At 41.5% G+C, this 12839-nt stretch overlaps 1 protein-coding gene across 1 annotated transcript; it reads right to left on the bottom strand.

The window, feature by feature from the left end:
* Positions 1 to 687: 687 nt before the first annotated feature.
* LOC149050864 (uncharacterized) lies at positions 688 to 12271 on the bottom strand. The gene is made up of 2 exons (XM_089197876.1): positions 12160 to 12271; positions 688 to 7533 (listed from the first exon to the last, which is right to left on the bottom strand). Exon 2 carries the CDS (start codon positions 7518 to 7520, stop codon positions 828 to 830), a length of 6693 nt encoding a protein of 2230 aa, XP_089054002.1. The 5' UTR covers positions 7521 to 7533; positions 12160 to 12271; the 3' UTR covers positions 688 to 827.
* Positions 12272 to 12839: the final 568 nt, after the last annotated feature.

Raw genomic sequence — 12839 nt, forward strand, 5'->3', positions numbered from 1 at the left:
CTTCAGAATTCAAATATGTCTAAACGCTTATATAGGAGAAGAAATCCTTAGCAATGGGTACGGTCGTAAGTGATTAAACTGAGCCTGATTCTGAAAAAATATTCCTTACCAATTAATTAACCATATTGTATCCTTAACGAGATTTGTTATTAGTTAGTCTTAAAATTCGCACGTAAGAACGCACGCATGCGTGGAAATCACTTAGAATTCTGTAAACAATACCCAGGTTATTGTAAGAAGTTGCGACATCTACATGCTCAGGTCCGAGCTGTTTGAGACGAATGTCCAGTGCATGTGCATGACTGTCCCTTGCTTGCTGGAAATCACCTAGATTTCTGTATATAATACCCAGGTTATTACATGAAGTTGCGACATGTACGTGCTCATGTGTTAGCTGTTTCACATAAATGTCCAGTGCACATGCATAGCTGTCCTGTGCTTGCTGGAAATCACCTAGATCTTTGCATACAAAACTCAGGTTATCGTTAGAACATGCGACATTTACATGCTCAGGTCCGAGCTGTTTCAGACGAATGACCAGTGCACGTGCATGGCTGTCCTTTGCTTCCTGGAAATCATCTTGATTTCTGTATATAGTACCCAGGTTACTGTAAGACGTTCCGACATTTACATGGTCAAGTCCGAACTGCTTCACATAAATGTCCAGTGCACGAGCATAGCTGTCCTTTGCTTGCTGGAAATCACATACATTTTTGAACACAATACCCAGGTTATTGAAAGAAGTTGCGACATCTACATGGTCAGGCCCGAGCTGTTTGAGACGAATGTCCAGTGCGCGTGCATGGCTGTTCTTTGCTTGCTGGAAATCACCTTGATTTCTGTACACAATACCCAGGGTTATTGTAAAAAGTTGCGACATCTTCGTGCTCAGGTCCGAGCTGTTTGAGACGAATGTTCAGTGCACGTACATGGCTATCCTCTGCTTGCTGGAAATCACCCAGATTTCTGTATACAGCACCCAGGTTGTCGTAAGAAGCTGCGACATATACATGGTCAGGTCCGAAGTGTTTCACATAAATGTCCAGTGCACGTGCATGGCTGTCCTTTGCTTGCTGGAAATCACCCAGATTTCTGTATACAGTACCCAGGTTATCGTAAGAAGTTGCGACATTTACATGGTCAGGTCCGAGCTGTTTGAGACGAATGTCCAGTGCACGTGCATGGCTGTCCTTTGCTTGCTGGAAATCACCTAGATTTCTGTATACAGTACCCAGGTTATCGTAAGAAGTTCCAACATTAACATGGTCAGGTCCGAGCTGTTTCACATAAATGTCCAGTGCACGAGTATAGCTCTCCTTTGCTTGCTGGAAATCACCTAGATCTCTGTATACAGTACCCAAGTTATTGTTAGAAGTTGCGACATCTACGTGCTCAGGTCCGAGCTGTTTGAGACGAATGCCCAGTGCACGTGTATGGCTGTCCTTTGCTTGCTGGAAATCACCTAGATTTCTGTATACGGTACCTAGGTTATTGTAAGAAGTTGCGACATTTACATGGTCAGGTCCGAGCTGTTTCACAAAAATGTCCAGTGCACGAGTATAGTTCTCCTTTGCTTGCTGGAAATCACCTATATCTTTGTACACAATACCCAGGTTATTGTAAGAAGCTGCGACATTTACATGGTCAGGTCCGAGCTGTTTGAGACGAATGTCCAGTGCACGAGTATAGTTCTCCTTTGCTTGCTGGAAATCACCTAGATCTCTGTATACAGTACCCAAGTTATTGTTAGAAGTTGCGACATCTACGTGCTCAGGTCCGAGCTGTTTGAGACGAATGCCCAGTGCACGTGTATGGCTGTCCTTTGCTTGCTGGAAATCACCTAGATTTCTGTATACGGTACCTAGGTTATTGTAAGAAGTTGCGACATTTACATGGTCAGGTCCGAGCTGTTTCACAAAAATGTCCAGTGCACGAGTATAGTTCTCCTTTGCTTGCTGGAAATCACCTATATCTTTGTACACAATACCCAGGTTATTGTAAGAAGCTGCGACATTTACATGGTCAGGTCCGAGCTGTTTGAGACGAATGTCCAGTGCACGAGTATAGTTCTCCTTTGCTTGCTGGAGATCACTTAGATCTCTGTACACAATACCCAGGTTATTGTAAGAAGTTGCGACATCTACATGGTCAGGTCCGAGCTGTTTGAGACGAATGTCCAGTGCACGTGCATGGCTGTCCTTTGCTTGCTGGAAATCACCTAGATTTCTGTATACAGTACCCAGGTTATCGTAAGAAGTTCCAACATTTACATGGTCAGGTCCGAAGTGTTTCACATAAATGTCCAGTGCACGAGTATAGTTCTCCTTTGCTTGCTGGAAATCACCTAGATCTCTGTATACAGTACCCAAGTTATTGTTAGAAGTTGCGACATCTACATGCTCAGGTCCGAGCTGTTTGAGACGAATGCCCAGTGCACGTGTATGGCTGTCCTTTGCTTGCTGGAAATCACCTAGATTTCTGTATACGGTACCTAGGTTATTGTAAGAAGTTGCGACATTTACATGGTCAGGTCCGAAGTGTTTCACAAAAATGTCCAGTGCACGAGTATAGTTCTCCTTTGCTTGCTGGAAATCACCTAGATCTCTGTATACAGTACCCAAGTTATTGTTAGAAGTTGCGACATCTACGTGCTCAGGTCCGAGCTGTTTGAGACGAATGTCCAGTGCACGTGCATGGCTGTCCTTTGCTTGCTGGAAATCACCTAGATTTCTGTATACAGTACCCAGGTTATCGTAAGAAGTTCCAACATTTACATGGTCAGGTCCGAAGTGTTTCACATAAATGTCCAGTGCACGAGTATAGCTCTCCTTTGCTTGCTGGAAATCACCTAGATCTCTGTATACAGTACCCAAGTTATTGTTAGAAGTTGCGACATCTACGTGCTCAGGTCCGAGCTGTTTGAGACGAATGCCCAGTGCACGTGTATGGCTGTCCTTTGCTTGCTGGAAATCACCTAGATTTCTGTATACGGTACCTAGGTTATCGTAAGAAGTTGCGACATTTACATGGTCAGGTCCGAGCTGTTTCACAAAAATGTCCAGTGCACGAGTATAGTTCTCCTTTGCTTGCTGGAAATCACCTATATCTTTGTACACAATACCCAGGTTATTGTAAGAAGCTGCGACATTTACATGGTCAGGTCCGAGCTGTTTGAGACGAATGTCCAGTGCACGAGTATAGTTCACCTTTGCTTGCTGGAGATCACCTAGATCTCTGTACACAATACCCAGGTTATTGTAAGAAGTTGCGACATCTACATGGTCAGGTCCGAGCTGTTTGAGACGAATGTCCAGTGCACGTGCATGGCTGTCCTTTGCTTGCTGGAAATCACCTAGATTTCTGTATACAGTACCCAGGTTATCGTAAGAAGTTCCAACATTTACATGGTCAGGTCCGAAGTGTTTCACATAAATGTCCAGTGCACGAGTATAGTTCTCCTTTGCTTGCTGGAAATCACCTAGATCTCTGTATACAGTACCCAAGTTATTGTTAGAAGTTGCGACATCTACGTGCTCAGGTCCGAGCTGTTTGAGACGAATGCCCAGTGCACGTGTATGGCTGTCCTTTGCTTGCTGGAAATCACCTAGATTTCTGTATACGGTACCTAGGTTATCGTAAGAAGTTGCGACATTTACATGGTCAGGTCCGAGCTGTTTCACAAAAATGTCCAGTGCACGAGTATAGTTCTCCTTTGCTTGCTGGAAATCACCTATATCTTTGTACACAATACCCAGGTTATTGTAAGAAGCTGCGACATTTACATGGTCAGGTCCGAGCTGTTTGAGACGAATGTCCAGTGCACGAGTATAGTTCTCCTTTGCTTGCTGGAGATCACCTAGATCTCTGTACACAATACCCAGGTTATTGTAAGAAGTTGCGACATCTACATGGTCAGTTCCGAGCTGTTTGAGACGAATGTCCAGTGCACGTGCATGGCTGTCCTTTGCTTGCTGGAAATCACCTAGATCACTGTATACAATACCCAGGTTATCGTAAGAAGTTGCGACATTTACATGGTCAGGTCCGAAGTGTTTCACATAAATGTCTAGTGCACGTGCATAGGTGTCCTTTGCATGCTGGAAATCACCTAGATTTCTGTACACAATACCCAGGTTATTGTTAGAAGTTGCGACATCTACATGCTCAGGTCCGAGCTGTTTAAGACGAATGTCCAGTGCACGTGCAAGGCTGTCCTTTGCTTGCTGGAAATCACCCAGATTTCTGTATACAGTACCCAGGTTATCATAAGAAGTTGCGACATTTACATGGTCAGGTCCGAGCTGTTTGAGACAAATGTCCAGTGCACGTGCATGGCTGTCCTTTGCTTGCTGGAAATCACCTAGATCACTGTATACAATACCCAGGTTATCGTAAGAAGTTGCGACATTTACATGGTCAGGTCCGAAGTGTTTCACATAAATGTCCAGTGCACGTGCATAGTTGTCCTTTGCATGCTGGAAATCACCTAGATTTCTGTACACAATACCCAGGTTATTGTTAGAGGTTGCGACATCTACATGCTCAGGTCCGAGCTGTTTGAGACGAATGTCCAGTGCACGTGCATGGCTGTCCTTTGCTTGCTGGAAATCACCCAGATTTCTGTATACAGTACCCAGGTTATCGTAAGAAGTTGCGATATTTACATGGTCAGGTGCGAGCTGTTTGAGACGAATGTCCAGTGCACGTGCATGGCTGTCCTTTGCTTGCTGGAAATCACCCAGATCACTGTATAGAGTACCCAGGTTATCGTAAGAAGTTGCGACATTTACATGGTCAGGTCCGAAGTGTTTCACATAAATGTCCAGTGCACGTGCATAGTTGTCCTTTGCATGCTGGAAATCACCTAGATTTCTGTACACAATACCCAGGTTATTGTTAGAAGTTGCGACATCTACATGCTCAGGTCCGAGCTGTTTGAGACGAATGTCCAGTGCACGTGCAAGGCTGTCCTTTGCTTGCTGGAAATCACCCAGATTTCTGTATACAGTACCCAGGTTATCGTAAGAAGTTGCGACATTTACATGCTCAGGTCTGAGCTGTTTGAGACAAATGTCCAGTGCACGTGCATGGCTGTCCTTTGCTTGCAGGAAATCACCTAGATCACTGTATACAGTACCCAGGTTATTGTAAGAAGCTGCAACATTTACATGGTCAGGTGCGAGCTGTTTGAGATGAATGGCCAGTGCACGTGCATGGCTGTCCTTTGCTTGCTGGAAATCACCTAGATTTCTGTATACAGTACCCAGGTTATCGTAAGAAGTTGCGACATTTACATGGTCAGGTCCGAGGTGTTTCACATAAATGTCCAGTGCACTTTCATTGAACTTCTTGGCTTGCTCTAAGTTACCCATATATCTGTGTGCGATTCCCACAGAGAGGTACAGTTTTGCTTTTTCTAGAGTTTCGTTTGCGTTACATGAGTGTTTGATTTCTAAGGCCGCTTCGAAGTAGTTCAGTGCAGCTTTGTATTCACAATGCTTGAGACACATTTGTCCGAGGATCGGAAGGCCATTGAGATAACCTTGTAGGAGAAGAACACCTATTTTGCTGATTGTAGGAGATTCTTGTATAGGAAATAGATCTTTATCCTTCAGGATCAATTTTCTTAGGTGGGGAACAACTTTTGAGCCGATGATAAAGGTATCAAAGTCATCGACCTTGGCAAATGATGCAACAGCCCCAACGACGGCTTTGATGTATAAATCCTTTGCAAAGTTTGTTTTTAAAGAATCAAGTACAAATCGAACAACTCCATGCACTCGGATATAGACGCTGTTTCCTTCTTCTTCAGATAATATCAATGAACATCGATTTATCCTCCCTGCGATCCACTCTTTATCACTAAATTCTTCATCCATTTCTATGATGTAATTGACAGCGACGTCTTGAGGTATTGGCTGAGGTGAACAAAGAGCAAGAAAAGTGAACAGGTGATTAATAACTCTGTCGGTCGTCATCGCTTTTTCCACTGCAAGCGTTATTGCTGTTGTCATGGACTTCTTGTAGCTTGGATTTGTCTCAGTAAGAATAGCCTCTGTCGTATTTCGTCGACCGCCTGCAAGTTTCTCCAGATAGTCGCCCCAGCCAAAGTTGACAAACACTTTACTCTGCCGAACATCTCGCACATAAAGGGAGGCACCCGCTAAGGCAAGAGGTTGATAGTCTAATGCCCATGCAACTTCATCTTCCATTTCACCGTCATTCACCCCTGACAGGAGTGTTAACAACGAGCGGGCATCATCTGGATGCATTCCTTCGCTGACTGAGACATGTTGAATTGCAGAATTTGTCAAAGGGATAGAAACAGCGTCTTGTGTTGTTATCAGCAACTGGCCTCTTGCCCACTGTTCGTCTCCTACATCTGGTAAGTGTCCATGTATTTGAGACACATTAATGACGTTATCGACTACCAGGAGCCATGACGTATAGTAAGAAATTCTCGCGCCTATCAGCGTCTTAAGACTTCTAATCTTTTCGTCTGCACATAGGTCTGTGGAATTGAGAGTGTTTGTAACTGCATACTCTGGACATTTACAGTGTCGAGCGAAAACGACATAGGATTCCAAAAACGTCTCTGAATTTTCAGCATTTAGGGTCATAACAAATGAAGTTGTGTCAGGATTTTTTTTGACTTCGTCGTAAAACCGCTTGGCTACCAAACGAGCCAGCTGCGATTTTCCACTTCCCGGATTTCCAGATATGTACAAGGTGCTTAGAGCATCATCATTAGCATATTTGAGGGTTCTGAGCTGTTGGGTAATTTTACTAACCTCAGAATCGCGGCCTGTGACGTCGTGTGTAGGTTTTGGGGGAAGAACACAAAATGGAGACGCACTTGTAAGAAGCTGCTGCTCAAGGACCTGTCGCTGCTCCTCTTTTTCTAGCAGCTCCTTACCCCTCTCGAGAAGTTCATTATCTTTTTCTTGCAGTTTCTTTTCTTTCTCTTGAACGTCTTGATTGAGAGTGTCCACTTTCTTCAATATATTTGTCAATTCTTCCGTTGGGAAACTTGTTTGATTTTGGATATCTTGGATTTTCTGTATGGGAAGACCGAGTACAAGAAATGCATTTTTAACTTTTAAAATCACTCTTTGGAAATCTTTTTCCGAAAGGTGTCCTCGTGGCATATGCGCAAAGTCTTCATTACGCAACTGCCTGAGGTCGTCCACGTGTGACTTAACGGTTGAATTCAAGCGATGTATGCAGTCTGAAAAAAGAATGGCATAAAACAGCATGGTGCAATCCCATTCAGCTGTGTCACCGTTTTTTATGGTTGTCAGCAGACGTGCGTTTCGGCTTCTGTTTCGCGAGGATTCGCCATTCCAAAAGTCCAGTCCATTGTTAGGTTGATCTTTCCATTCTCCCCATGTTCTCCGATAGCGATTGTCCCATTCTTGTTTAAAAATTATTCGCAAGCCCTCTGTTAGTACATCGGTGACAACATAGCAAATTCTGTAGTAGTTTAATTGCTCTGAAGAGTATTCTAGTGCAGTGGCCATTTTTAGCCAGCCCCTATAAAAAATCATAAATTTGTCCATTGTTAGCTCATTCACCCAGTCATTACCAGTCTGTTTCGCAGCCGTTCTGGAGAGTGTTACGTTACCCACCAGAAAGCATGATCCTTTAATGGAGGGCGAGCTAGCCTAAAAGAACCGCTGTGGAAAACGTTTCGACCATAGCAATTTTAAAACAGTTGCAAGGAATGGAGAGATTGATTACTGGATTCAAAATCGAATTACGATGACAACTGAAAAACATCACAATAGAGCTAACTATAAGCTGAGGGATACAAAATTGCTACTCGGGCCCTAGCTCTCACGCCGAATGACCTTCTCTTGCAATGTGTAAACAGAACTGCATTGCTTTACAGAAATTTGTTAGTTATTCAATTTGAATCATTCAGGGACATAAAGCCACAAGAGCGAAACCATAAATTCCTACTAGATTATCTCATCACTTATATATTCATTCATTTACTTGTTGATCCATATATTGGTTGACTCCCCATGCTTCAGCCATTCTTATTTATTTGGGAACTGTTTTTTTTATTTCCTTAGCAAGGTATTTGTTTTCATGCTACTTTCAGACTTTGACATTCGATGTCAGATCCTGCGATGTCATCTTTTGATTTGTTGTTTTGTGCTAAAGAACTACAAACATAAGAAAGGTAACCGCAGTTTAGTTACCGATAGGGGCTGGAGGCTCGAAGCTTGACCTTGCTTAGTTGAGCATTGACGTTAGTTGAGTTGATAGCCACGACTGACTTCTTTTTTTTCACAGTCGTTTTTTGAGGAACTGCTAGCCCCCACTTTAAACATATTTCTTTCAGTAGGCTGTAGTATGTTAACAACAATTCACCGAAGTGAAGGAGGCTAGTGGTAGATAGGCGAAGGAGGCGGCGAGTGCCGACAAGAAGATGAACAGCTGTTTTAGTATGTACTAAAAGATTAAGATAACATAGCTCAAATAGATGATTTGAGCTCATTAAATTCCCGCGCGTGTTCCCCGGAGGTCAATAGTCGGTTGACAATTATTCCGTGAACGTGCGTTGGATATGAGATGGTAAATGGCAGCATCGACGAACGAGTGCTCAGTATTTTCTTAGCGAAAAGTATGGCCGCCATCTTTTATTTTAATGACAGCGGAAGGCTGGGAATAGAAAGAAATTTATACCAGGAGGGGGTCAACGGTCAAAAATAAGGAGAGGGGTGGGGGAGGGGGAGTGAAGATTACGCCTGCCTGAGGTCATTGTTATTTTGCAAAACTCTGTTCGTCTACGAACGGAGTTCCTGATTGGTGCGGTTAAGCTCCAGCTGAATCACAAGCCAAAAGTGTCATTTGGACATTTCACTCTTGGAGGAAAAAGAGAAAGATGGCAAGCTCTGTTGATGAAAAAGTTGCTAGTTTCGATTCCGTGTTCGACGAAAGCACTTAAGTGTCTGGAAAAAGCATCTTCGATGGCATTAACGGTAGCTACGCTCACGGATTGTCGTTTGGAGTGCGCAAATAAATATCAACTAGTATTTACGTCAGTAGAGGAGGTTTTTGCGAAGCCATTTCTCTCGTCGATAATGAAAAGTAAATAAATAAAAGAGAAAAATAAAAACAGCCACATCGTTTCACTAGAATATGCTAGTTTGCATCAAACAAATTATGGCGAGTAAACCTTCGAGTGCAGTTGTTTGTTTGCTTCAAAGTATCGTTTACGATCAAATTGAAGAAAAATCGTCAAATGGATTAACGGCGGCTACACTCAAGGATTTTCGTTCGGAATTATAGAATGCAGCAAATATCAGCCCATATTTGTGACCGCTGAGGTGGTTTTGTCGAAGCCATTTCTTTCCTTGCTAAAACAATTCAAACATGGCCGGTTGAATAAACGATCGCGAACCTCTTAACGTTAACTTCTCCTTATAAGACGGCTGCACTAGAGGGTATATTTTACGGCCCTTGGCGTTGATATTCTTTGCATGCAGGTAATTAAACTAGGCAATCATGAAATCATGAATCACAACCCAATCATATACCCGATTGAATGTCTCTCTTGTGTCCTTGTTTATCTCTGTTTCGACGTAAGACTCTGTTTCTTGGAATTATATTTCTGGAATTATAGTAGTAGGCGTCGTTCGTTTCATTTAAAAAGCAGCAAGAAAGTCACATTCCACAATCAACGACATCAACATGAAAGTGAAACCGGGTTTTGTCTAAGATTGCTGCTTGTTTATGAGTATTGTGCCGAAATGAGCTTCACCAGCTTTGAAAATCCGGAGATGCCTCTAAATTTGTCGTAGTAATCATCATGCCTATATGCCAATGCGAAATAATTCCATTCTAAATGCCTTACTTTCCGCTACTGAGCGTAGAATATTTGTGATTGAAATCTAGAATATCAACTTTTAAACTAACCGTTTTGAGAGCTTCTGGAACTATAGTAACAGGCGACATGAAAGGGAAACCGGGTTTTGTTACGAAGCGGCGCGGCTTCTTAACGTGCTGTCTAAGATTTGTAAATGATATGACTTGACACTTTTTTCAGTTATGTCAGCGAAGCATTCAGTGCAGCACGCACTCTGCCGATTTGGGCTATTTTTGGCTCAAATCCATCCATCTAAGTTATAACAAGGTATCAGTTTGAATATGGAGAACAAATGTACGATTATGTCGCTTGGAAATACAAGAGAAAGGTCCATAATGACTCATGGGATCCTGTAAAACCTTCTTAATTTCACATCAAGCGCCCAAAATAGCCTGAGGCAGATAAAGAATATACATCTCATCATTTGATAAGATTCTTTAGAGAAGGTGAATTTTGAACATATATATATATGAATTTTGCTATAGGTAGAGAAAAAGAAAACTTTCCTTTTGCCGTCAACACACGTTTCGGACGAATTAAAATCCAGCTTGACTAAACACAAGAAAATACATACATCAAAATTCTTGCCTGAGGGCGGCTTATAATGGAAGAGATTTCTCGCTTTAATAAGTTTCTTTGTCATTGTTGTGATTTGTGGACAAAAAGTTATGAACATCGATAGGTTCAGCCATGGAAGGAATTTTTTTTTCTGTTTACTTGTTTGTGTTTTGTTTTATTTCGCTGCTTTTTATTATTATTTTTTGCTCCTTCCAATTCTTCATCATTTTCGTATGCTTATACGTTAATCACTTTAATTGAGGGTGGTGACAGCAATGAGGACCATTGCTTTTATTATGATCTTACTATCATCTTGTTTTGTATTTTTTTTTATTCGTGTGGCATAGTTCTTGTTTTTAATAGACGCTGCTCTTCAATTATTGCACGATGTTAGAACTGTTAAAACCTGATTAATAAGATCCCTCAACTTAGCTATCATCAGTTGAGTTGGAGTTTCCTGTCCTTGAGCGATCTTGTTTTGAAAGTAAGTTCCTTGAAAGATCCATTTTTACATTACATGGATTATAAATAATTCTCAATTTCAACAATTCTGACCGAGGCTAAATGTGCCTTTTAACCTGGAAGCGATGCAAAAGACAGTAAATCAAAGAAACTTTTGCTGTTTTACAGACTTCTCCTCAACATCCGTTCTACTGTTTTATTCATTTGAATTTCGAGGACCTTTGTTTAGTTGTTTTTAAGTGACAGAAAATGACAGAACAGACAGCATTTGTCCCTCATCGACGAATATCAATCCTCAACTCTAATTGGAGCTAATTACTTAGTTACGAGCAATTTTCAAAGTCTATGGAAACACCACACTCAATTTTCTCGTTTGATAACTTTAAATTCTTCTTTATTCGTGGCATCTCGACCCGTGTTTTGTTGTTTACAAGCAACATGAAAGTGAAACCAATCGTTGGTTCCAGAGGGGTTTATTCATCTCGCGACAGTAAGCATCAGTGCCTAGTGCACAGAGGGGGTTTCAAAATGACCTAAGAAATTGCAAAACTCCCATTAGGAGTTAGAATTAGTCTCGTGGATCTTGGTGTCAGGGTTGAGCTTGTCCGGTATTTATAGACTCAATAAACATAATTGATTGATTGAATAATCAAAACATTATGTTTTCGGATGTGGAAGAATTTATCTCCTTACATATTACAGGGACAAAAGCGATAAATTTAGTCGGAGCCTTCGAAATTATGCTGTGGTAACAAGAACTAGAGACAAGAATTAAGGTTTATTTACACGAGTAATTTTAGGTATGGGAAGCCATAGGTTGAATTTATAATTATCCTTCTTGATTATTCTAAATTGTACTTTATATCTTTTATTCGCTAATTCCTTTTTTAGTCCAGCTTTCTTTCGCCCCTTGAAAACACTTTTACTGTCAGGACAAAACAGTCAGTAGGCTAAATCTGGCGTGAACATATGCTCTCTTACTCGTCTGCACACATAATCTGTTCCGAGAAGCGAACAGTCCTCTAATGAAGAAGTGCTTAAAAATGAGTGCACTTCGAGATACGGATAACGACAAACCGTAGCCGTCTTCAGGATGGATAACAAGAGGAGAAGTTTATCTTATTCGTTGCACATGTTCAATGACGCTATACGGAGTCACGCGCGCACATCATATTTTACGACCCCTTTACATTGATATTCTTTGCATGCAGCTAATTAAAGTAAGCAATCACGAAATCATGAATCACAACCCAGTCATATACCTGATTGAATGCGCCTCTCGTGTTCTGGTTTATCTTTGTTTCGACCGAAGACTCTGTTCCTTGACTCAATCAGCAAGTAAGCACCTTCATGTTTCCTTCAGTAAATGAATGCTGAAACAGCAAGTATGCATATAAAATCATTCAAAACATGAACCCAATCACTGAATAGCCTTTTTAAGGTTTAGCTTGCTACTTTGAGAAAGAAATCGTTTGTTTGATGAATGTTATGCAGAAATAAACTGTACCAGCTTTGAAAATTCAGAGATGCTTATAAGTTAAATGCAATAATCATCATAGCGATGCCATTGCGAAATAGTTTCGTTGCGAATGTTTTAGTTTCCGCTTCTGAGCGTTAAATATTTGTGACTGAAATCTAGAATATTAACTTTTAAACTCACCGTTTTGAGAACGTCAGGAATTATAGCAGCAGGCGTCGATAGTTTCATAAAAAAGCAGCAACAAAGTCACATTCGGCAATCAATGACATCAACATGAAAGTGAAACTGGGTTTTCTCTCGAAGTGGCGCCTCTTTTTTACATAATGTTAATTTTTTTTGCTGTCTAAGATTAGTAAATGAAATGACCTGACCCCTTTGTGAGTTATGTTAGTCAATCATTCAGTCCAGCCAGCAGGTACTGTTCCACGAATAAAGGAGTTTTTATGATCTGCTGATTTGGGC

This window comes from Pocillopora damicornis, chromosome 2 (assembly GCF_964200805.1).
Source record: "Pocillopora damicornis chromosome 2, jaPocDami1.2, whole genome shotgun sequence".
NCBI classification, from domain to species: Eukaryota; Metazoa; Cnidaria; class Anthozoa; order Scleractinia; family Pocilloporidae; genus Pocillopora; species Pocillopora damicornis.